The sequence below is a fragment of the Ambystoma mexicanum genome, chromosome 6q (assembly GCF_040938575.1).
Source record: "Ambystoma mexicanum isolate Mex_15411 chromosome 6q, UKY_AmexF1_1, whole genome shotgun sequence".
Taxonomy (NCBI): domain Eukaryota; kingdom Metazoa; phylum Chordata; class Amphibia; order Caudata; family Ambystomatidae; genus Ambystoma; species Ambystoma mexicanum.
In genome coordinates, this window is record NC_090937.1 from 1,428,360,490 (window position 1) to 1,428,386,473 (window position 25,984).

At 49.6% G+C, this 25,984-nt stretch overlaps 1 protein-coding gene across 1 annotated transcript in view; it reads left to right on the forward strand.

Annotated features, from left to right (window-relative positions):
* Positions 1 to 24,671, forward strand: part of LETM1 (leucine zipper and EF-hand containing transmembrane protein 1) — a 919,975-nt gene extending 895,304 nt beyond the window's left edge. The window contains exon 14 of the mRNA XM_069632136.1: positions 22,325 to 24,671. Within this exon, the coding sequence (XP_069488237.1) occupies positions 22,325 to 22,474 (150 nt within the window). The 3' untranslated portion in view covers positions 22,475 to 24,671. The remainder of the gene's footprint in view (positions 1 to 22,324) is intronic.
* The last annotated feature ends 1,313 nt before the right edge of the window (positions 24,672 to 25,984 follow it).

Consider the following 25,984-nt stretch of genomic DNA (forward strand, 5'->3'; position numbering starts at 1 on the left):
CGATCTCCATCCGTAATTGTTATTTTTGAATTTATTTTATTGTAAATATTTATTTATACAAGTTTGTACATTTCATTTCCTGTCTGTATGCCATTAATACAACTGTTGAATATATATATTTTTTTCTCTCAGTCATTGTTTGTCACAGTTTTTTTGACAGTGTGCCGGTTTGGTAGTCCATTTAGTAGCCCTGATTCTGACCATTGTTAGTCATGTGTGTGGTTTCTTACATGCATGTGTAATGTTTGATGTTTAGTTGCGGGGTGAGTATACACATGTGGCTGACAGGTGGTGGTGTGTGAAGTGGGAGTTTTGGGTGTGCACTGTCAAATGGCATTTCCTTTCACATGTGCAGCATCACTGTGTATTAGCCCTCACTGTGTTTGTGAGGGAGGGAGGTGGGTGGGGGGACTGTGGGAGTGTTACATGTTCAGGATATTGGCACATGATTTGTGTGATGCTGTGTAACACACATGTAGTGCTTTCCCCTTCACCAGCATGTGTTTGTTCACTTATCATTATCTTTGGTGTTGGTCAAACTCTTGCACTGGGATACAATATTGGCATTTCTTTGTATTTACACATTGGCTGCCCAATGCAGCGGTCTCTGTGCGTGGTGCACTGTCCTTCATACATGGCCCAACTGGTGATGTATTTATTAGGAAATCTCTCATAGAAATAGCAGCTCAATGAGGGTCATCAATGAGGCTCAGGCTATGAGACACCTGGACAGTGTTAGTTCGTGTGGCACACATTGAGGGTGGTTTTAATTCTGTCATTGTAGGACTATTTTTCCCTGGGGATTTGTGACATGACATTGTCACATGGCCAGCAGGGCCTCATTTTAACATTAACTTGTTACGTGTGTATGTTGGGAGATGGTTGCGGACAGCAATTGGGTTTGAGCAGCTGCCACACTCATGGATGTCGCCCAGGTGTATGCATTTATTTTGGTTTGCAGGATACATGTTCTGGTGGATATTCTGGGTGGTGTCACAACACGGCAGTCCAGGTGCACGACGCACAATGGATTGACTAATCATGTCAGGGTACAGCATGCAGGTGATGTCCTGTCTGGAGGGGGCTTCATGCAACGTGGGGGCACGGGTGAAGGGGGCTGGGGTATCCCATGTGGAGGGGGCTGCCTGCAGGTTGGGGTCACAGGTGAAGCGGGCTGGGGTATCCCTTGTGGAAGGGGCTGCCTGCTGGGTGGAGGAACGGGTGAAGGAGGCTTGGGTATCCCACGTGGAGGGGGCTGCCTGCAGGGTGGGGCACGGGTGATGGGGGCTGGGGTGTGGGTGTCCTGTCTGGAGGGGGCTGCATGCCGCGGATTGCGACGTGCAGACACAATTTGGCTGGGTTGCGGCCAGGGATTGCAAGGTATTTTTGCGCGACTGCGCTGGGCTGTGGCCAGGGATTGCGGGTGTTTTCCCCTGCTCTTTTCCAGTGCACCCCGCGAGGGAGACTACTTCCCGGGGACTCGCCCGGGCGGGAGGGACCGCTCGGGTCCTCGTACCAGCACGAGTATCGAGGCTACATCAGCTACCGGCCAGCAGGCCGAGGGGTCAGTGGATCCTCCCGGGGACAGTGCTGAGGGACCGGAAGCTTCTTTTACCGGGTCTTCACCCGAGGGGCTACACCCTAGTACTGGCAATATGTCTGAGGGTGCGCCTATATGCAGTTCTGACCTATCCGCCGAGAGCGAAACACCTACTAGGTCTCGGCCTAAGGAACAGGGTAGGCCCCATGATCCACACTCAAGAGTCCTGGACGGGGCGGGGCCCAGTGAGCCGAGGAACACGATGCAGGCACGTGGAGGGCAGATCGACGAGATGGCCGTCGTGCCAGACATCCGGCTGACGCCGCCTCAAGGAAGACAGCAGGCGGAGGAACGTGAGTCAAGGTGGGACTGGTGTCAACCAGGTATGTGCCCTACAGCTTACCCTTCCTTCGCGTAAGGCAGGTTCCCGCTGCGTCCGTATGGATAGGGCACGCAAAGGCTCCAGCAGCTGCCCGATAGCCCGTCAATATCGCCTACAACCAATCCAGCCATCGAGGAAAGGGTCTTTGAAAGGTTCCTCGTGCTCATGAAATCTCCTCAGATGGGGGTCATCCTCAGGGACGCCATCAGGGACTTGCTCCCTCCAATGGCCCCGGCGCTGCAGGCCCCAGTACAGGCACCTCCGGTCCCTGTTCAGCCTCAGCAACCCGCTGCGCCCCCCAACTGATTGTGCAGGTGGTTCCGTACCAGCCTCCGCTGCAGCCTCCGACTCCGGTCTCCGCACCTCAGCCCTTGGCTCCTAGCACCCCCCCCCCTCTGGAACTGGACCCTCAGGTGGACACAGATGAGGAGGAGGACCCCGACACGCCGTCTTCAGCCAAAGCCTTCCATGAAAGAGTACTTTGGCCTTCCTCAACCCGAGGTCGAGCAACCAGCAGAGGGGCTCCTTGCAGAAGTCCTCACGCTAAGTCCTGTTGCCAGAACAGGGATCCCGATGCAGAAGGACGTAGCTGCCTTGGCCAAGAAGGGTTGGCTCAAGCCTCACTCAGCCCAGCCGGTAAATAAACGCCTGGATGCCAAGTACAGGCAGATGGAGGGGGATACACTTTTGCTATCGGCCCATCCTCAGCCACACTCCTCAGTGATCGATGCGGTATCACTGTACTCCAAGCCTCTGTCGTCCTCAGCCTCCTCCTCTCTGGTGCTGCTAGGCAAGGAGGAGAAGATTTGGAGGCGTACGGGATGAAGCTGTATTCCAACGCGTCTTTGCACCTTTGTCAAGCCAACGCAGTTGCCATGCTGCCAGCCATTCACCAGAGGCTCTGGCGGGAAATTGCGGATTTCCTCCCAGAGCTTCCGGCGCAGAGGCAATCGCGGTTCACAGCAGGATTGGCAGAGGCCAAGATTGTGGCGCAGGACGTCAGAGACCTCCGTGGCCCACATTGACACCTCTGGCCGGGCCATCTGCATTGCCACGGACATGAGAAGAACGGCCTGGCTCCGTGCTACGAAAATCAACCCAGATGTCCAATAACACATATTAGATCTTCTGTTCAAAAGGGGTGACCTCTTCCACTCCACAACGGATGAGGAGCTGGATAACAAGAAACAGCACTCAAACGGCCAAGTCTTTATCCATCCTTACAAAGACAATGCCCAACCCATTCACCCAGTCACAGCAGCGCTCTGAGAAGGGGTGTACGGACCGGAGGGTTCCGCGGCTTCCATGAGAAGAGGTCCAGGCAGCTTGACCGCTCGCCGTCCCAACATTGGTGCAAACAACAAAAAGGGGGGGATATGGGTTTTTCCAGTCCCCCTCCTCCGCAACAGCCCCAGAGGAGAGGGAAAGACGGCATGGCACGCCCCTCCGGGTCCATGTGTCTCAAGTGGGGGGCAGGCTTGCTCTCCATGCACATTTCTGGCGCCAGAATTTCACGGACCCCTGGATCCTTTCTGTAGTATCCACAGGGTACCGCTTACCTATACCAGCCCTTCCTCCCTCTTCCCCTCGACTCCCACAGGTTGGGACAGCAACTCTTTTGGCGGAGACCCGGTCACTCATCGAGAGCCAGGCTGTGGAGGAAGTCCCAGCCTCCCAGTAAGGCTTGGGCTTTTATTCCAGGATTTTCGCCATTCAGAAAAAGAACCAGGATGGGCCTGAGAGTTGTGCTGGACCTTTCCACCCTCAACCTCTGCCTACCTCTTCAAAAATTCAAGATGGTTACGCCAGCTTTAATAGCAGAGAAATTGTGCAAGGGAGACTGGATGTGCTCCCTGGATATGAAGAACGTGTACTTACCCATCCTGATCTGGCAACCTCATTGTTCATTTCAGGATCATGGGCTACCATTTTAGTACAAGGTGCCTCCTTTCGGCCTCAACTCGGCCCCAAGGCTGTTTTCCAGGCTGATGAATACAGTGGCGGCCCTCCTCAGGTCGCAAGGCCACCACATCTACCCGTACCTCAACGACTCGCTCGTCAGGGTGACATCTCCAGAAGCGGTGTACCTTACTTCCAAGGCTCTTATGAACCCACTGCACGATCTGGGCTTTTCACTCAATCTCAAGAAGTCGCAGCTGCAGCCTACGCAGAGACTGACCTTCTTGGGGCTCTTCTGGGACACTTGCTCCGAGAGAGTTTTTCCTTCGGAAGACAAGAGCACAGCCATCAGGAGAGCCACTACTCACTTCCTCAGCAGAGAAGTGACCTAGGCCTGGTGGTACCAACACCTAGTGGGCCTCATGACAGCGGTCGTACTAGCCGTCAGCCACGTGAGACTCAAGATGAGGAGGATACAGCTGCACTTCGCAGCCTCATGGAACCAGGAACGGGGCTCTCAGGCAGAGATGATCAACTTTCCTCCATCTCCTCACCCTGTTCCTCACATGGTGGTCCAGGGACTGCAACCTGCGGACGGGCAAACCTTCCCGGCTCCCTCCCCTGCAGATAACCATCACTACGGACTCCTCTCTCGAGGGATGGGTAGCACCCTAGACAACCACTGCAGCCATGGCACCTGGACCCAGCAGGAGCAGGAGTACCACATCAGTTGGCTGGGATTGAAAGCCATCTGGCTAGCTCTCAGAGCCTTCCTTCTGCTGATTGAGGGAAGGGTTGTCCTCATACATACAGACAACTCGACCAGCATGTACTATGTAAACAAGCAAGGAGGTATCAGATACCCTCCACTGCGCAGACTGGCAGTCAGCATGTGGGAATGGGCCCTGGAAAACATCTACCTCAGGGCAGTCCACCTGCCGGGGGACTCCAACCTGGAAGCGGACAGGCTCAGCAGGTTGGGAGCGAACAATTACGAGTGGCAATTAAACAACCTCATGTTGCAGGAGATCTTTAGGAGATGGGGATACCCCCAGGTGCACCTCTTTGCCACCTGGGACAACAAGAACTGCCAACAGTTCGCCTCCTGGCAGGGACAGGGCCCCAGCTTCCTGGGCGGCGCATTTCAGATTCAGTGGAACAGCAGGACAGCATACTCCTTCCCGCCCACACCGCTGATACACAGAGTGATAGGCAAGATCGAGGAGTCTCGCCAGCTCAGTGTCATTCTAATAGCTCCATGGTGGCCGGCCAGGCCATGGTTTTCGGAGCTGCTCAGTCTCGCAGAGAGGTCTCTGATTTACCCTCCGACAGGACCAGCACATCTGCTGGCACAGCAGGGAGGCAGGGTCATCCACCCCGCACCATAGAAACTAGCCCTCACAGCGGGGTTCCTGAGCAGGTCACGCTACGGCACGTCAGCCTTACCCAGGCTAATCTAGAGGTCATACAGGGCGCAAGGCGCAAGACTACCATGGCCCAGTATAAGAGTAAGTGGACCAGGTTCTGCCACTGGGCAAACTCAAAGAATATCGACCCTCTGGCATGTACCTTGGACGACGTTCTTTCCTTCTCGTGCACTTCGCCCACTCAGGTGTGCAGGTAGACACTTGCAGCACTTACCTAGTAGCCATTGGGGCCTACAGGAACTCTGAGGAAGAGATCTTCTCCTCTTCCAATCCGATTGTCAAGAAGCATTTGACGGGACTCGACAGACTATACCCACCCATCAAGAGGCCACACCCAGTATGGGACCTCAACATAGTATTGAGTGCCCAAGCGCACAAACCATTCGAGCCAATGCCGTCCGCGGACATCGGGCTGGTCACCATTAAGACGGCCTTATTAGTCGGCCTCACCTTGGCTCGCAAAGTCTGCGAAATCCAGGCGCTGGTTGCCTTGGAGCCATACACTACGTTTCACAAGGTTAAAGTAGTCCTGCGGACACACCCAGCATTCCTGCCTAAGGTGCCATCTGCTTTCCATCTAAACAAGGAAATGGTGCTGACTACGTTTTTTGCTGATCCTAAGGATGAGGCACAGAGAGTTATGCACTGCCTCGATGTCAGGCGTGCACTGAAATTCTACTTGGACAGGCCTAAGGGCTTCTGCAAGTTGGACGCTCTATTTGTCACCTTCGGGGGTTCAAGACCTGGGTATCGGGCATCCAAGGCTCCCATAGCCCGGTGGATGGTCTCGGCCATCAAAGAAGCTTTCTAGGGCAGCATAAGCCACTGCCGGCCAACATGCATGCCCACGCGGTCAGAGCCAACTGCCATCGCCTTCCAGTGGCATGTCCCCTGGCAGGTCATAAGCAGGGCGGCCACCTGGGCCACCCCTTCGGCTTTCTGCAAGCATTACTGTTTGGATGCCGGCTCTAGATCAGACGCGGCTTTCGGACAGGCAGTTCTTAGAAACCTGTTTACTTAAGGAGGGTCTCCTCTCCACCCTGGGGCTACATTCAGTTGTAATCGCCCATGCAGTTTGGAGGAAAGGGGACAGAACGTAAGAGTAATTCTAAGTTACTCACCGTAGTAACTAACTTACTCTTAGTCCTTAGTCTCCTTTCCTCCATACGTCCCACCATCCCCCCCCTAAAAAAAAACTAGTGTCATTAGGCAATATTAATCTATTGTCGACGTGTCTATGGGGACTGAGGTGTGGTGCCAGAGGGCGGAGTAAGGGCAGTGCATGCTCCCAAGGCCACACCCCCGTTCGCCTCTAAATTTAAAGGGGAAGAAGGTTATTTCTGGTGAAAAAGGTTCTGTCTCCCGTCCCTTGGAAGGGATGCCCATGCAGTTTGGAGGAAAGGGGACTAAGGACTAAGAGTCACTACGGTGAGTAACTTATCACGCGATTACGCTGGGGTGCGGCCGCGGTTTGCCAGGTGTTTTCGTGCAATTTGGCTGGGGTGCGGCGGGGGATCGTGGGGTGTTTCCACACGATTACGCTGGGGTGCGACCGGTAATTGCAATGTGTTTTTGCATGATTACGCTGGGGTGCGGCTGGGAAGTGCGATGTGTTTTTACCCGATTACGCTTGGGTGCGCCTGGGGATCGCAAGGTGTTTTCGCGCGATTACGCTGGGGTGCGACCGGGAATTGCGATGTGTTTTTGTGCGATTACGCTGGGGTGCAGCCGGGGATCGCAGGGTGTTTTCTCGTGATTATGCTGGGGTGTGGCTGGGGATTGCGAGGTGCTTTCGCAGAATTTGGCTGGGGTGCGGTCAGGGATTGCAGGGTGTTTTCACGCGATTACGCTGGGGTGCGGCCGGGAATTGCGAGGTGTTTTTGCGCAATTACGGTGGGGTGCGGCTGTGGATTGTGAGGTGTTTTTGCGTGATTTGGCTGGGGTGCGGCCAGGGATTGCAGGGGGGGGGTGTTCGCGTGATTTCACTAGGGGGCTGTATGCTGGTGCAGTGATGGCGCAGAGGCTTGCGCCTTGTTAGGTATTTCACTTGCTTTTCATTGTGCGTGGCGGCGTGTTGGGGGAGTTACTTGCACAGCTTACTGTTACTTGCGCCACGGCTACTGGGAATCCATGAATACGTGTGCCGTGCAAAGATTTATCTGCGCCAAGGCTGGCACATGCTCCTTCTCGGCACGCGGCCTTTGCGCCTTTTATGCACCCATTCTATGAATTGGGCTCTATGTCTCTTGCCTTGTCGCCTCGCTTTCTGCCTCCTGCACCCGTCTGAGCTGGGCCTTTCTGTAAGCCGTGACCCATGAAATAATTTCTCCCCGGAGGACAGGTTTGTATCTCTCCCACAAGGTCACTGGGCTATCCACCGAGTCACCGTTTATTTCAGTACTCTGTTGCCTTTGACTGAATATGCTCCGCAGAGTCTGGAAACCCTAGGTAGTAGCCATTCAGACGCCAGTTCGGGGAAGGCTTTATCGCATTGCTTTGGACCTCTAACACCAGCGGCGAATGGTTCGAGGGCCCACGGGCTAGATAGGATGCAGCCCTTACTCTGTGTGCGTCTTGACACAGGAGAAATAGTCCAACCGGGAGAGGGAGGCATAGACCCATGAGTGAAATGAGTACCCACGTTCATGAGGTTATAAGTGCCTCCAGACATCACAGAAGCCCAATGCCGAAGAGAAGGCAGCCAATTTCGTGGGTACGTCTGGGTTCCTGCCCCGTAGGTATGTGCGATCGATCGTTACATCCATAACGTCATTTAAGTTGCCTCCCAGAATCCATAGGTCCGGCTTGAATGTCAACGAGTAGGTCAGCAGAGAGTGGTGGAGGGGCATAAACCGCCAGGATGCCTAGAGTCTTCCCCCACACTTTGCAGTTAACAGGACAAATCTCCCTAGAGGGTCTTGCTGCACTACCAACATTCAGAAGGAAGGTGCCTATGGACCAGGACTAATGCGCTACTGGGCCCCCTTGGAGAAGCCAGAATGTAGCAAGATTTTGTAGCTTGATCTGCAAAAGAGTGTGCAGCTAGACCCGGGCATGTGTGTTTCAATGAGGAGAGCAATGTCAGGAGAATATCTACTGAGGAATAGTAAAACTAGTGTCCTCTTTATGCTAGAGCCGAGACTGTTTACATTCGATGTAAGTAGCTTAAGAGATCTCACTCCTGTCGTAACCATATGAGCATGGATGTGTAGCTAGCGGTGTGTGTAGACATCCTGCTGCCTAAGTATGTAGGAGTGTGTGCCCTATTGTAGGGGGGTGTAAACCTGGTGACCCAATTCTACATGACAAAAATAATCCTGTAACTCCCTGCAACCCCACCCCAACCTGAAGTACCTGTCACCCAAACATTTCCAGTACCAACCTTGGGACTTATAAAGGAAATGAGGAGAAAAAGTAAAGAACACAAAGATGAGGGGGGGGGGCGGGGTTGCCCCCTCCATTGTCGGAGCCGCTTTTTGCCACCGTGGTAATGAGAGGATGAATCCGGGGGACAACTATACCCAACAGGCGTGATACAGAATCAGTTGCATAATGGTTCCAGTGTTCTCATCCCTTTTCTGGAGAAGGTTGGGTGTCTCCCCCTGCTTCAACTGGATATGCGCCTCGGTCGTCTGCTGGTCGAGAGGGGAATGACTGTGGGGTCTTATCCGCGCGGTGTTGCTGGACCCTTGTTCCGTAGGGCCTCGTCCACCATCTAGGTGTTGTTCAGGCCTCACAGAGAGCTGTGAAGTGGAGGGCGACCGCATTGTGATATATTTTCTTTAGTTGGCCTGGGAATAGTAGTCCATATTTAGCCCTGAAAATTTGCAGCCGTTTCTTGAGTGGGTCAAATGCACCTCCTGCGATTCTGCATCCGCTATAGGTGAGGGGCCCCATGGCGCAGGCCCTGTAGTTGAGCAACCTTGCAATCATTGTGTGTGGGGTCGCCCCTGTGGTGGGCTTTCCGGTGGGCATTCGATGAGCTCTCCCGTTGTTTCGATGAGTTGTTTCGATGAGCATTTGATGAGCTCCCTCAGCCATTGTTCAAGAAAGAGCTCCATACTAGGTCCCTCTGATTTTTTGGGGAGCCCTAGGATACAGATGTGATTTTGTTCAGAACATCCCTTCCCGTCTGAAATGCGCTTCTCAGCTTCCCCCATGCGAAAGGATAGTTTATGCAGGTCATGCCGTAGTAGAGACACCTTTGAGCTGAGACCATCGATTTTCCCTTCAATCGAGGAACGGGAGCCTGCGATGGTGGCCATCACGTACTGCAGGGAGACATTTCCATTCCCCAGTGTGTTTTCCTCTTGTGCGCTCTGTGTACTGGCGTTGGTGGCATTGCTGGTTGCATACTGGTGCGTCATGCTCTGAGTAGAGGTCTTTTTGAATGTATCCTTGTCCATGGCCACTCGCTTATCGGGAGGGGCCCAGCCGGTCGTCTCCAGGGCTCAGTGTGATGGAGGGTCAGGTTTTTGTGCTGGCTACCGAGGCCCAATATAGCTAACTGAAAGCATACCATCCACCACCTTGGTCTCAACACCTGTCTCGGTCTACTGTTGGTTCAGGCGTCTTCCTCACCAGTTCATCTGGTGCACTCTTTTCACTTGGATAGACTCCCCACCGCACTTCTCACCTGGCCACCTGGCCCATCTTCCATTCTCCTGGTGGGCCCCAGCCCGATATCCACAGCCAAACCTGTTGCTGCTTTCATAACGATCTCGGGGCTAGCTTAGGTCCGTTACTACTCAGCCCGCCTGTCTGTTGTTAGAAGAGCAGTGCGCCTTCTTTTAGGCCTGGCAACTCACTCCTGTATGCCTCCGCCCGAGGGTGAGACTGGCCTTCCCGAGTATTGTGGTTTTCCAGCCACTGGGAGCCCTCTGTTGTGTGCTTCTCTAGACGCTTCCCACACCTTGTCGGTTTTATGAATGCGGCAATGCCCCTCCAACTCCAGGCCTCCTTCCTTCATCTGGTTCTATCCTGTGGCCGTTGGGGACCCCCAACTCTGCATCCCAAATTGGCACCAGCCAGAGTCCACTGCCTTCAATGTTGCGCAGCAGGGTTGCAGAGGTATAATTCTCCCTGCAAACCCAGGTAAAGTGAGGTCTGTGGGTTCCGTAATCACCCAGTCGTGGAAAATTGCACGGTTATTCCCCCGGGAACCAGGATGATTATTCAGGATGTCAGTGGCCCGGCAGAGCAGAGGAAGCTCACGTCTTCATCCATTCGCCACTCAACCAGAAGTCAAGGCATTGCTATTGTAACAAATGGAAACGCTTTGTGTTATGGTGTAGGGCATGGTCTCTCAATCCAACCGACAGTTCACCCACTAACCGTCAACTACCTGCTCGACTCAGGATTAGTCTTTCAATCAAAGTACGCCTAGCGGTTCTCGCCACTTACACCTTGTCTTCATGGTGGAAGGTGCCCATAGTTAAGGCTTTCGTGAAGGGCATCAAGAAATTGCATCCTCCCATCACTAATCCTGCTCCCGGATGGGACCTCAAATTCGTACTCGCAAGGCTCATGGGTGACCCCTACGAGCCTATGCACAAAGCCAGCCTTAAACACCTTACATACAAAACAGCCTTCCCAATAGCTGTTACTTAAATCAGAAGGTTTAGCAAGCTACAAGCTCCATCTGTACAAGACCACTTTGTAGCTTTACACAAGGACAAGGTGGTGTTACGCACACATCCTCGCTTCTCACCCAAATTCAAATCAAAATTCCATGTCAAAGTATAGAACTTCCTGCGTTTTTCCAAAACCCAACAAACAGAGCAGAGAGAAGTCTACTTACACTGGATGAATGGAAAGCTGTCATGTTCTACCTTCAAAAGACAAAGCCGATCAGAAAAACAGATATTTTCTTTGTATCTATAGCCACAGGTAAGAGAAGGGGACCTGATCTCTAAAGCAGCGATTTCTAAATGGATAGTCCACTGCATCCAACTCTGTTACTCTCTTGCCAAGAGAACGTTACCCTTTAAGCCCAGAGCACACTCAACTCGAAGCACTGGGGCAACTTGAGCCTTCATAGCAAGCGTGCCTCTAGATGCCATTTGCAAGGCTGCCACTTCGAGTTCAGTACACACCTACACCCAACATTACTTTCTGGACACACATTCTAGGGGTGATACACTGTTGGGACAAGCAGTGCTGAAACATCACTTTGCAGCGCTACATTCTAACAACCCACCTCCTTCTACTAGTACTGCTTGATAATCTATGCAAAGCATGTGATTCTAGCAGATCCACAAGCCTCAGAAGGGATACATTACTCACCGTAATCGTATTTCTGATTTTCACCGTACAGAGGCTCTAGTCTATGTGCCTTTGCCACACTGAAAACCCGCCTGCAAGGTGCTAATTATCAAATTTTCTGTGACCCAAGACTGCATGTGCTTCAAAACCACTTTCGCAAAAACTTTATCTGAGCTGTCCAGCAGGGTTGTAGGGCGATAGTTTTCCGCGTGCTCCTTTCCCCCCCTTTTTGTAAATGGGCACTATTTCCGCTAGTCGCCACGAATCAGGTACAGAGTTCGTGTTGACACATGCTTTAGAAAGTTTCCAAAGGACAGGGGCCCAGACAGATGTTTCATCTCTGTAGATGTCTATCGGGACCTTATCAGGTCCTACCGCCTTACCTAACTTCTATGATTTAATAGTGGTTTCCACATCTGCAAAACTAAACAATGGCCCTCTCTCTGTGACCAGAAGTGGTGAGTGTACCTCGCCCACGGCTTCAGGATCCTGTCCCCCTCCATATAGGGCAGAGAAATGATTCGACCAGGCCTCAACAGTTATACTCTGCATGTTGATATGCCCTTTAACCTCTGTGCCTGATACCAACTTCTAAAAGGCTACGCTATCCCCACTATCCAGGGCAGCTGCAAGGCGGGTTCCATTTAAGCTTAAGATAACTATCTTTTTTAGATTTTTTGATTGATTTTCTTATACTGAGACCGCTTTGTGCATAGTAAATCTCTATCAACTGGGGGTCCCTGTGCCAAAGTGGCCACCAGGACCTGTTTTGTTACAGTGCATTCCCAGTCGTACCACTCGACCTTGGACAGTGCCTTCTGTTTAACTTGATAGCTTGGATAGGTTATTAAAGGGAAGGGCGTGGCGTGGCGTGGCTAAGAGCCATGTGAAGCAGACGTGTATACTCTGAGCTTCTGCAGATCTCTTAAGAGATAAACCTTTAAACAGCAAAGTTTGAATTGAAAATATAATATTGCCATCAAGAAGAAAGTCTGCGAGGTCAGTGTATGAATTGGAGAGCCCGGCCAGAAAATGGTGGCGGGCAACGCGTTAACTAGCTGAAGCTGAGACGCATTCAAGAAAGACCTGGGAAAGTAACTGGGGACTTTCAGGAGTGTAAGTGTACCCTGCATATCCCTCACAGCAACTAACGCACTGCAGCAAAAGAAAGCTTTAGATCGGGAGTCCCGGACTCTCTGCCGTCACGTAGATGATAAGCGCCAGAGGAGCTGGGGCGGCAAAGAGAAATTGCAGACCGCCGGGCGCTGAGTTGGGAGTAATCACTTTGGAACAGTAGCATGCAGAGGCGGGAGACCTGCGGAGTGAGTCAGCCTACCCGGACCGGACAACCGAGGCCGCCGGCTAACATATTGCAGTATGTAGCAGACTAGATTGAGGAAGACAGCAACGCATTTCGCTGGCTGCCGGCACTAGTAGCGAAACTGAAGACTAACTACACTACTCCAAGCATATGGCTGAAGACGAAGCGCAGAGTCCCCGGCAGAGCGATAAGGAGCGGGGAGGCAGCGAGAACACTTGCGCACTTCACAAGGGGACAAGGCTGCCCGCTATGCGCAGCTCCCTGGGCCCGTACTTTTGCCAAGGAAGGAAGTGCTGGTGTTGCGATAAATCTGCCTGAGCACTATCTTATGAGAAGACGTCCCCAACTCCAACGAGCCCGAGGGGAGGGTGCAGCCAGTGGAACGAGCTGTGAGGCTCATGAGCACAACCTGGCTGGGCCCATACTCCTGCACAACCCATACCAGCACAACCCTGGGCTGCCCCCTCCAACCTGCCCAGGGATGGGCGCAAGCCATTGTAAGGAGCTGTGGGATTTATTAGCACAACCTGCGGGAGCCTTGTGGAGGAAGGTGCAGGCGCTCCCAACCAAGTACCCTCCCTATGAGTGAGGGACAAGAATTAAGACGAGAGGCCAGATCTGTATCACACGCAGTATTGGAACCAAAGTGTCCTGAGTCATCACTGCACATTCAAACAGGGCAAACAAGCGGCTTAGAGTCCGTTTGGTAAACAGAGGCCCTTGTGAGGGGATATACACAACTACTAAAAAAGAATTCAGTGGAAAAACTGTGCATGCTAGGAAGGGTGTTCAGAAGATGGTGACAAAAGGCAACAAAGCAAAGAATAAGCAGACCATGATGGAATAATTTGTGAAAGGACAAGCAGGCCCTGGTAGTGACGACAATGAGGGGGAATCCACCTCACACCCTAGAGAATCAACGGACCCAGCGAATCAGCAGATACTAAATGCAATTGCAGCACTATAGGCAACCCTGGAATATAAGATAGGAATTGTTGTAGGACTCTTGCGACAAGATGTTAGAGCCTTGCCGGAACGCGCAAGCAAATTAGAAGAACAGGTTCAAGAAAATACTACTGCAAGGGTGCAAACGTCCAAAGATGTGGATATCCTGCTGCAGCAAGTGAAATTGCTAGAGGACAGAGCAGAAGATGCAGAGGGACGAGCGCGTCGGAACTACATCGGGATAGTGGCCTGCCTAAAGGAATAGAGGGGTTAGACCCCACCATCTTCATTGAAAGTGTGCAATTGCAGGAAATGGGCGCTGGTGACCTAACACAGGGTTTCACGATTGAGAGAGTGCACTGTTCCCTGACCAAGAGACCACCACCAGGTGTTCTGCCCAGGCCCAGGCCGATCATAGCCAGAGTTTTAAATTACAGGGACAGGGAAAAGATCCTCGCCTTTTCCAGAACTGGAGGGACCATACAAAGAACCTCAGCAAAGATATCAATATTCCCTGACTACGCCTTCCAGGTGCAAAAGAGGTTACTAGAGGGAAGATATCTTTAGTTATTTTATGAAATATTTGGATAATCTCCTTGTCATGTGCTCCCTTAGAGAAGATATGTGGGGAAGCATTTCCTCGTAGAGATGGGGTCTGAAGTCACTCGACTCCATTTTTGGCAATCTGATGCCCCTACGGGCATGGTCAGATGTGGTTACAGCCTGATTTGGAACATTGCAAACCTGAGTCAACGTAAGTAAGGCTGCTAGCATAAGAACAACCATTAGAGGCCTGTGGTCACACTCAAAGTTTGCAAATTTCTTCAGGCCCCAGCTGATATAAAGATGTCATCGATCAATGTTGAGTTGCTAGGTCCCCCATATTTGTGTTACCAGCTTGATGATCTATGGCAGCACCCATTGCAGGCTCTTGGCTCCAGCTCATATTGATTCCGAATTGTATCAATTGATAGTTTGTGAGCTTTCTTGGGGCGAGAGGCTATTAGGGGCGGGATTTCCCAAACTCATCTTGATCTTCCCAGATCCCCTTGAGGTCTGACAATAGTTCCAGTTGAATATTAAACTCCCTGAAACAACTATGACTGTATTTTTCAAGTTGGAGCCTTTCCAATGCGAGAGCCAATTCATAGATTTCCCTGATGACCGAAACAGAGTTCGGCCTCTTATATACGTTGAACAAAAAAATGCATTGTCTATCTAGCGCTATAGTTGTATCGTGTTGCAAGTTTTATGTGTTTGTCAAACGAGATTCCACCCTCCAATTCAAAGCTAGGTCAATCCAGATAAGTAACCAGCCTCTTTGGCGGCCTCTAAGGCCTTTTTGGGCAGGAATTTGAAATGTCTAACAGTCCTGCAATTGCACTATATCGTTGCTCAGGTACCTTGTAGAAATGCAAGCTGATACTGCCTAATAAGGCTGTTCCAGCTAGACGTGGACATGTGTTTTAAGAGACCTGCTCTCTTCCACAAGAGCATGTTTAAGGGTAGGTGGAGTGCGGATCACATCACTTGCGCTACCAGATGAATGTTAATCTACACCTTCAAGTCCTTCACCACCTGTGGCCAACTGGGTTTACTTGTTGCAGCACTTACATGTTTCAGTTATTTTGCAGGAATCCCTCCAGGGGTCCCTTCTGCTCCCCCATGGTTGCCTGTGGTATCCCATTCCTGATCGTAGCCTGATAGGTATGCCCTCAAGCATATTGCAGTTACCACATAAGTTCTATTATCGATGGACAGCAGTCCTTCTGTCAAATGACGATTAAATACAAATATTTGAATACAGTTGGCCAAGCCATTAAAGCCTCTCCTTCGAACACACTGTCTTCATGAATTATGGAAGCACACCTTTTCACACTCCTAATACATTGGATACATTTGTTTGTCCAAGATGCTTGGCCTCCAAAGGCTTTCAAAGGAATCTGCAGGCAGCCGAGGGGCATTATATTATGCATGACCACAAATGTCTGGCCCACCCTAGATTGTGTCATACCTATGGGGCCTGACTGCTTCCCAGTTGATGTTCCCCTCTGAGTCCAATCGGTGCTTTGCAATCAAACTCTTTGAATGTTCCAAGCTGCGTGAGAATTAATAACTTCAATAATAGGCCTCAGGGAGTTGATAATACATCATTTCACATGTCTATTAAGAATTTGCACAGAATATTGATGACTTTTTGGGTAACTATACCACCAACACCAGGTGAGATGACAGACAAGCCAGTCCCTTCCTTCTCAAGGCAGATCAGGTTCTGTCCAATTCATCTTCAGTCTAAGGCTATTGTTCAGTGTTGAAAGTGCCCACTGATTTCTACTCAACTGCTGTCCTCGATATGTGACGGTTATTGCAAGGTTTTAGAACGTGACATGGGATGTTAAAGTAGATGGTGAATCTAATCCCTGACTTTTCTGGCTTATGGCTCAATGTGGCTCACTTGGCTAGAAGTGATTGGGCGACTGTTATTTAGTGGATTTTTACATAACTTTCAACAACACCTGACCAAGGACCTCGAATCCCTGTGGTCACACAGTCTAATGCACAGCCCATAACTCATCACAGTACTGTGCTACTATTAAAAGATGTCAGCCCATACGCTGGCTCCACACTCTGTACAGCGCTCTGCTGCTTTCGAGCTAGGTCCATTCTTTAAACAATTAAATAAAAAATAAGAGCTGCAAGGCATACCAATTTTCATATTAAATAAAGCAAATGAAGAAGAACTGTTAGCAGGTTCTGGAGGGTCTTTACATGAAATCAATGCAGTTATTGGTAGAATATTGCATTTAGGCTACAGAAATCTGGGAGGAGCATAGGAGATACTCTTAAGCACTCCAGACAACGGAGTAGTATCGGATTATTTCATAAAGCTTTTCGTATTTAGATAATATGGAAAGGCTGTTGGGGGAGGGCAAGATTCATGTTGGCAGTTAATACCAGTAGGTTAAAGGAGGTTATGTTACCATTGTAGCCCTTGAAGACATTAGTGAGGTCCCGACTGTGGTATTAGCTTCAGTTTTTGAGGACCCAATAAGGGTAAATAGATGTGAGTCCACAGAGGTGGAGGCAAAACAATGCTTCATCTAAAAAGCCCAGGATCGCTAAAGAGAAGAAAATTATTAAAGAAATGAAAATGAGATGGCAGACCAGGTATGATATGTAGTCTGCAGTAAAGGTTCCATGTCAAAATATCCCATGGAAAATACTGTATAGTAAAAACAAGGGGATAAAAAAGTAATTATTGCAGGGAAGGGGATGGCTACAGTGGTAATTTATTTAGTATGCAGTTATTCAGTCTGTGATCGGATGGCTTCTTCATGGTGTTGGTATCAGATTCTTTCACAGGTCCTCCTTCTGAAACCAGAAGACAAACATTACGGTACGGAGAAACAACCAGTCATCGCCTTTGCTCACCGGATGTCGCATAATGCGATCCAATATTGCCAATTTTTTTCAAACACTTGGGCCTGGGTTCTTAGGCCCGCTCAAGTTTCAGGTGAGGTCTGATCCTCCTATGCAGTAGCTGGCACCGTGCCCGTTACAGTTTATCTCTTCTCCAGCATGGGGTCTGGCATGGATTCACATGCTCATGAATATTCCCCGTCGCCAGGCTGGGAATCCTCGGTAAAGAAAAAATCAGTTTTTTTCATTTCCGAACTGTCTTTCTCCTAACTACCAATCACTGAGCTCTGGGTCATACTGCCCCCTACCTAAACCCCTCTTCTGGCAGGCATCTTCCGATTTTTATCGCACGTTCAAGTGATGGGAGTCCTTGTGCTTAGCTCTCGAGCTTTTACTGCGTTTTGCGCTTTTTGGAAGAGTTTTACTCTATATTTGTTCGGTCAATCGAGCCTTGCGCTCCATCGATCTAAATTCCGATTAACGGGGACCCTTTTTTGGATTCTTCAGTGCCCCTCAAGGGCGAATTCCGTTGAATTTCTTTCTGGAGGTTCCAGAAGATTCTTCAAGGCCTGCGCCGCTTGGCCATATCGGAGGAAAAGGAAGACTCAACCCCCCCTTTTCAAGATTTGTTCCGGCTGCAGCTTGCGGAATTTCTTTTTTTGAACGACAGGCGTTCCCAGTGCCTCTACTGCCTGTACTCAGACCCAACGCACGTGGAGAAAGAGTGTGCGTTTTGTCTGGAGATTGTCCATGCACGCTGAAGGATCGGCATAGACGGCTCAAGGATTGGCTGCAGGCCAAGGCCCCTGTTCTGGAAGGGTCCCAGCAGCATGCCTCCCCTGCTTCCAAGAAAGCTGAGTGGTCTTCTAAGACCTTTTAGGGCGCCCCACCTGCGGGGGTCCAACAAAAGGCTAAGCTCGGCGAGTCCACTGTCTCCGGGAGCGCCGTTGAAACAGGATCCTCAGCGGCCAGGGCGAGTACGGTGTCTCCAGCGGCTTCAGTCACCAGCCAGCGCTCGTGATCTTCATCCAAGAGGAATTCAGACCATCCGGGCAAACTCCAGGAGAAGCCCAAGTCCGACCTGTCGGAGAAGCCCAAGGGGGATTGTGGCGCTGACCCTCCCCCTAAGGAAAAGACTGCAAAGGCCAAGTAGGACCAGGGTTCTGTCCAGTCTGTGAAGACCCAGGTACATCTGACGAAGGCCCAGCCTTCCATCGAAGGGGTGGTGGAGTCCCTCGCGAAGACCGCCGTGGTGGATCCGCAGGATGCAACCCTGAAGGTGAAAGTGCCCCCAGCGCCCAGACGGGACTTCTCTTTTCAGCCCATAAAGAAGACACTGGAGAAGATGCCAGTCATTTCCCCAAAACCATCACCTCCGGTTGCAGAGAAGGGAGGGGTGGTGGTCCTCCAGGGCACAGATATCTCCTCAGAGGAGGAGCTTACCTACATCCAGACCATCCAGGAAGGGATGGACGTCGGGAGCAGGCCCTACGGCGAGGGTTCTGACGAGGGCGACGATGAAGACGACGATGACGAGGAGACCGTCGAGGAGCAGCAGGGCGTTGAGGGCCTGGGCGGCCAGCCTAAGCCTCAGACCCAGGTTTTACCTCCTCCGTTGCCACAGCTGCCACCTGGAGACTTCTCTGTGGACATACTCCTGCTTTGCATACTCTGGTCTCAGAGATCTGGACGAGGATGCCTGTTATGCCGGCACCGGTAAAGACAGGGGAACCATCGGCCAAGAGGAAGGTTCACCCTCCACCTCCTTGCCACTCTTTGCCTCCCTCCCCCTCACCCCCCGAAGGATGAGACGCATCCTGACACGGCAACAACGGGTTCTGGCACAGACGACGACGGCGGTTTGGGGGGACCTCCCGTCTCCACCTCCCAGATCTTCCCCGCCTGACGAGATAGGCTTGTTTCACGCGTTGATCTCCAGGTCTTCGGAGCTCTTCCAGCTCGTTCCTGAGGAGAAGATGAAAGAGGGTTTCCCGTATCAGCACAGCGATGCAAAGACGAAGACCGTCCTTTCAATTCCACTCCTGGATGACATTTGGGACAAGGGACTGTCGCTCATGAAGAACCCCTCCACGGCCCCGGCAAAGAGGGACCGCTATGAGAAGAAGTACAAGGTGCTGGACTCTGCACCCTTGACTCAAGAGTTGCCTGACTCTGTGGTGTCAACAGCAGCCGAGAAAAAGTCTTTGGGCTCCTCCTCTTTGGCGGCCTCCACCCCTCCGTACAGGGAGGGGAAGAAGTTAGATGCCCTGGGACGACTGGTTATCTCCTCACCGGCAACTACCATCAAGGCCGCCAATGTTCTTGCCATTGTGGCACGCTACGACCGGGAGCTGTGGTTCAAGATCTCTCCCATTCTGGACTTCCTTCTCGATGGCAAGAGGTCGGAAGCTTTGGAGATTCTACAGGAAGGTGAGGTGGCGTTGGACCACGCCATCACGGTGGCCACGGAGATCGCCAACACGGGCGACCACCAAATGGGCAACAGCGCTTGCCTTCATCGTAGGGACTGGCTTAGGGCCACCAATTTTCGTCAAGACATTCAGTCGAGGGTGTTGGACATGCCATTCGAGGGGGACAATTTGTTCGGAAAGGCTGTAGATGAGTTTCTTCAAGCCATTAACACGGAGACGGAGATGGCGCGTGCCTTGGAAGCGCTTCAACAGCGACGGCCATCCTTTCAGACCTCGGGCAACAAGTCCCAAGGATCCTCCAAAGGTTTGGCGGGGGCTCATCTTCCTACCGTCAACCCTCCCGCTCTTGGCCCAGGAAACCAACAGGGGGCGTGCCAAGTCTTGAGGAGGACGTCTTCGTCGCCAGGGTCCCCAAGGCGCCTCTGCGACGGCCAAGCAGGATTGAATCGGCCATGGCGTCGGGCTCCCACCTGTGTACCCTGGTGGGAGGCCGGCTGTCGAACTTTGTCAGCGGGTGGAAGACCATCTTCACCGACCGGTGGGTGCTGGACGCTCTCGCCCACAGAGACAACCTGGCCCATCCTCGACTTCCGTCGACTAAACAAATACATCAAGTGCCAAAAATTCTGGATGGTCACTCTTCAGCACGTGCTCGGACAGCTAGAAGAGGGAGACTTTGTCATCGCTTGACTTTCACATCCCCATTCACAAGGGGTACCCCAAGTTTCTGCGCTTCGTGGTTCAAGGGAAGCACTACAAATTCAAGGCCCTTCCCTTCGGATTGAAGTCTGCGCCAAGGGTTTTCACCAAGTGCCTGGTGCCAGTGGCCGCGCATCTGCGACTGCGGAGGATCCACGTCTACCCTTAGCTGGACGACTGGTGTTTACCTGAACTGCAACTTTGAATGAGTTGGTTCCTGAGCATCCCCTCTTCATTCTCCCACTGGCACGTGCTGGCCAGGTGACGCAGTCTCCCACAGAAATTGTCCAGAGACTCATGCTGCCTCTCGCCGCACATCACACAAATCGATCAAAGTCTTGGTTGGCCAGGGGCAGGAAATGTTCCTTGAGGGCGTCTTTCACGGCCTGGTAAGTGACTGCAGGAGCGTTCAGTGATTCAAAGATCTGATGGACTTCAGAACGGCAGCATAAAGCAGTGTCGCTACCTTCGCATCGTCCTCTGTCTCCCCAGTGGCCCTGAAGTACATTTCTAGCTTCTTGACCCACAGGAGCCACTTCAGGCCCTGTTACGAGGGAGGGCTGGACTGGTCAAACTCTGGCATGGGCACCAGCGTGCATTGTTGTCTGGGAATGGGCCTAACAGGGGGTTGCGCACCAAGGGGAGTTGGGGCCCCAACCCCTTGCGCACCATCAGCGTTGTCAACCATGGCTGCGGACTGCACAGGCACCTCTCACGTCCTCAGAGGCCGCAAGTCTGCAACGGCGTCCAGGTGAAGAAAGCAGTCCTAGCGTAGTTGTCCTCACTAGGCCCAGTGCGAGGCGTGCCCACCCTTGACGTGATGCGTAAGGATGTTGGTGCAGTAAAATTACCCAATACCAGGCCAAAGAAAGTTTGCAGGCTTCACTACCAAGCCCAGCTATCCCCAGCAGATGATGGACAAACGTGGAAGACAGGTTACTCTCAATCTCCTGTTGGCACCTACAGCACCAGTGCTCCTCCATCAGCAGACCTACTCCTGCAAGGGACTCACTAAGATATAGGAAGGAGAACAATGCCCATACCTTGGCTTTGCACCAGCACCACAGTCTTCCAAATGCCTGTCCAGGCTCCAAATTCGAGAAATGTACATACATTTTGAAGATTCCACACAACAGTAATTTCCTTGCAAATGGCTGTGGAGAGTCCAAACCCGTGAGGGGCCGCTGCCGTCAGGTACACAAGATGGCGGTCAAACGTGCATTGCGCAGGTGACGCATCTAGTAGGCGCCGAGAAAATAATGCTTTGTAATCGAACTTTCGATTCCAAGCTTCTCTCCCCACTCAGCGGTGTCCTCGTCGCCAATGTTGAAGAGTTATTAGTGCCCCAGGTACCATCTGTAGTCGGACCCACCAGCCCACGTACCCGAAAAAACTCGCAGACCCAGGTCTGCTTGCTACGGAGTCCCGGCAGCAACTGCCGAGCACGGGCTCTCTTTATTCAAACGTGCATGCGTGCCCTTGTTGTGGGCCGCGCATGCGTACACCAATTCACTCCGTAACACCACCTGCCTCCAATGCGGACTCATGCTTCCCTGTTCCCTAGTCTTAGGGCTGAAATCTCAGTTTTGTGACAGCTATAGAGGAAAATTGACCAGTTAATAGAAGTATACAGTAGTCACTATGGTGAGTAACATGCTGGTATTTCTTTTATCTCATTCTAGAGTAATCCTTTACTTTTTTGAGGCTGTCGCATTCCTCAAATAAACACCAAATTGGAACTTAACTTTTGCACCAATTGGCGCAGTGTTACTGGGATTTTGTTTGTTAACTTTACTTTTTTGAGCCCATTGCACTAGGGACATTTGTGAATGCCTCTCATGGGTTGCACCTACTTGAATTCAGTTCTTATGGTTATGCATTGTTATTGCTAAACGCTCGGTGTGCGGTGGAAATATATTTTATTTTGCTGGATAAGTGAGCATGTCTCTCTTCATTGAGAATTCACATTTCATTTGTGCCAAATGTTTGTTACAGGTGTTGGAACTGATTGACAAAGAAGATATTGACATCTCCACCAGTCAGGTTGCCGAAATCATCGAACTTCTACAAAAGGAAGAGAAACTAGTTGAAAAAGTGAAGGCGAAAGAAAAAGCTGAGAAAGAAGCCGTAGAAGCCCAAAATTAGGCCTCTAAATGTACTGTACAGAAAGCTCTAATGAAACAGAAGCCAGTGAACCGTTTGCCTACCCTACCCATCTACACATTTTAGGAAGGGTAACCATTATGAGACATTGGATTGTTTTGACGTGACTTCATAAATATTTTGTGAAATCTAATGAAATAAAATTGTTCCGTATTTAAAAAATGCAAAAACATGAATCATTGAAATGTTTAAGAAAAAAAGTCAAATTGGCTTTTTTTCTGAGGAATTATGTAATTGCCGTCCTTGTTGTAGTGTTGTGATATAGGGCGCTAGTTCCTGTAAATAGGTATCTATAATGTAACTCCCATGTACCATATTTATCTCTGCTTAGCAGTGGTTTTACATCGTGCTTAAAAATCCTCTTTGCTTCAGTGGTTATTTCATCCATACTTTGTTCATGATGTGTAAACATTGGTTGGCCAAAGTTTTTTTTAGAAAAATAATGAAAATGCAGAAATGTCCTGTCGGCCATTTGCTCGTTTTAAACTAATAATAAATGCTTATTTTAAGTGTGTGTGTGTGTGAGTGAGTGAGTGAGAGAGATGCAGTCAGAGTAGGACAGAGATGTAAACTAACCTAATGTACCCCCATCGCTTAAGGTCTGTTTATACACATGCTAAAAACCAATATATTTCTAACCTTTCGATTTGGGGATGGTTTGCTTGATGGGGGCAGTTTAACAGCTGATCTACTTTCTCGATTGGAGGTGGATCTCAGACCGTAATTGGATACTCTTATTAGCAAATCTGTAGGGAGATCGATAAACTATCGGTTTAAACACGAAGGTCTTTAATGTATTATTCCTATCTATATATGTACTTAATTTACATATGATTGATTGTATTAAAAAAATGATATGGAGGTTGGTTATAACCCAGGAATGAAAGAATTTAGTGTTCCTTAATTCTTAAAATAGAATTGATTCTTCGTTACACAATCGAGAAAGATGTATTTTTCCATAAAGAATTTCCCCTGTCACAAATTAAAGACCATATCTGGTTCCTGACCTGTAAATGGTATTCTGCCCTTGGTGTTTACCAAAATACTGTTCTATCCTTTCTAGAAGTCCCCCTTACCCTCCTAATAAAATATTAGATGTACCGCACCAGTGAAAAGCAGAATACAACATAGGCATTCACCAAAATAATCCTGTCTAAAAAGTGAAGTTCTGTTTCTTGAGAATTCAGCGAAAACTTCACTGGTCAGAAATTATTGCAAAAACTTGAGTCGTGTATAAAATCTATATTGATTAAGTAATGATTGTCTTGAGTGTGTCAGCTCAGCTGGTACAAAATGCAATGCAAAATTGAGGTACATTGCATGTTTCTCTACAGGTAAATTTCGCTTAAGAATTCCTCCCCCCTCTTCCCATAGCATGTGTAATAGTATGCTTTGGCCATCTCACTTAGCAGTAGCAGAGTTGCACATGGAATGCCATGCCAGCTGCCAAGGTGCTGCAGTTTTGTTTACACCAAGAATTGTCAGAAGCAATAGGTGGGGCAGTCAGGCGCACAATAGCACAAGCGAGTGCTCAAATCAGTGATGGCAAAATGGCAGCATTAGGACTCCTGTCCTGAAGAACCGGTGTGTTGACTGGCATTCCTCTGCCAAATCTTTTTGAGTCCTGGAATAGTTGTCTGTTCTGCTTAGTCGTTTCCTACACATAGCCCGCCATAGAATCAACATGTTTTATCTTTTTTTCATGGTCTTTTTGTTCAGAGCTGTGTGGCACTGCTTGCTGCATTGCCACACTTCACACATTGACACAGTACGACTGCATTGATTGTAGCTGTACTCGTCTGCAATAGCCCCACCTCATTTGAATGCTTAATGGTCCGGATGACCACATTTTCTTCCTATTTCTGATACAGTATTTTCCCTGAAGAAATCCACATCTCCTTCAGTGCTTGCTCGAGCTAGCTCATTGTCATTTATGGCTTGATTCTGATGATGTGTGGAAGTTGGTAGATACCATCATAGTTGCCAAGTTGATGCCTGTTCTTTCAGAACTCTGCAATCGGCGGAAGCAGACCTAACTAGTTTATTTGTGGCGAGTCTTTCTTCCAGTGATGTTCCGTCCGTTGACAGAGAATGTAATACCATGGCATGCTGCTTATTGTAAATACCATTGATTTATTGTTAATAAAAATGTTAAATGTGTTAGAAGAAATGAAAAATATTAGGACGTATTTTGTGGGTGCCTTAGGAAAGCATAACATTTTTTTTTATACAGGTATCTTGATTGATGAAGCCATGACAGTAGTGGTGCTCACTTGTTACTTGCAGTGGCAAGCATAACACTGCAGTTTAAATACGCATGTTTAAATGTAATTTTCATATGGCACAGAGTTAACATACATTATCAGATATTTTCTTTAAATCTTAGTATTGCCCATCTAACTTGAAAAGGGGCATTCTGGTTGTCGTTCAGATTAAGAAGGGTGCTAGTCAGTTTTCAAATCTTTCTGTTAATATAATGTGTTAATTGTTTATAAAATCTATAAATGTAGGGCTCGTGGTACATAAATAATTCAGATTTGTATTTGCACATTAAATATTACCAGAAGTCTCTTGATATTTGCACATTAAATATCAACAGAAATCCCTTGGCCACCTTCCCTTCATTGTTCTGTGCTTCATGTTCAAATGAGTATTACTTTAGTCAATCTTCTTTGTTGCTGTCATCTTCATTGGGCGTATAATGTTCAGATCTGTGTTTACTGCACATTTTTTACTGTGAATCCCGAAAATGTCGATTTGTTTTTTTCACATTTTGCACTTTTTCTCGTAAATGAATGAAGAGGGAGACCCCCTCAGCTTCCCACGCCCACAACGCCCATGCCTAATTAATACCCCTAGCCCAGTTACCATCTACATTTGCGAGAAAAAAGTAGTAAGATTTGACTTTAAAAAACCTACATTTTCGGGTTCGCAGTGATGGGATTCGACGTTTTCGTCCTATCCCTACTATTTGTGATACCATGTGTTTCTCTGTCTAGAAAATGTTACTAATTTCCTATAGATTCAAGGAAGGAGGTTTGATTTAAATTAGATGAAGTAAGGTCTTTTCTTGTTTCTTTCCATCCTTTGTTGTAGATAGTGGTTTGCACTCTGAAGGTTTGATAGTCTTTTTTTATGCACTTCACCAGATACAGATGAAATTGACATTGCCTCCTGCACACACATAGACCAAAGATACTACGGGTTTCATCCAGTGAGGCAGACTGCACGCCCCAAATAAACCTCAATGCTGCTACCTCCCATCTGTCCCACTTTAGCTGTCTGAATGTTGCCATGTTCAGTATCACTGTTCAAACTGCCCTGGTCCTCATTACTCTGTCCTGCTTTGTTCTGTCTGTTCCACAGCACAGCCGTGTTAATTTGCTTTCTATACTCATTGCACTCAGTGCATGAGATTAAGATGCATTAACACTTTCTTAATGAACGACAACAAATGAACTCCATAACCATAGGACGCTGCCAGAATTTCTG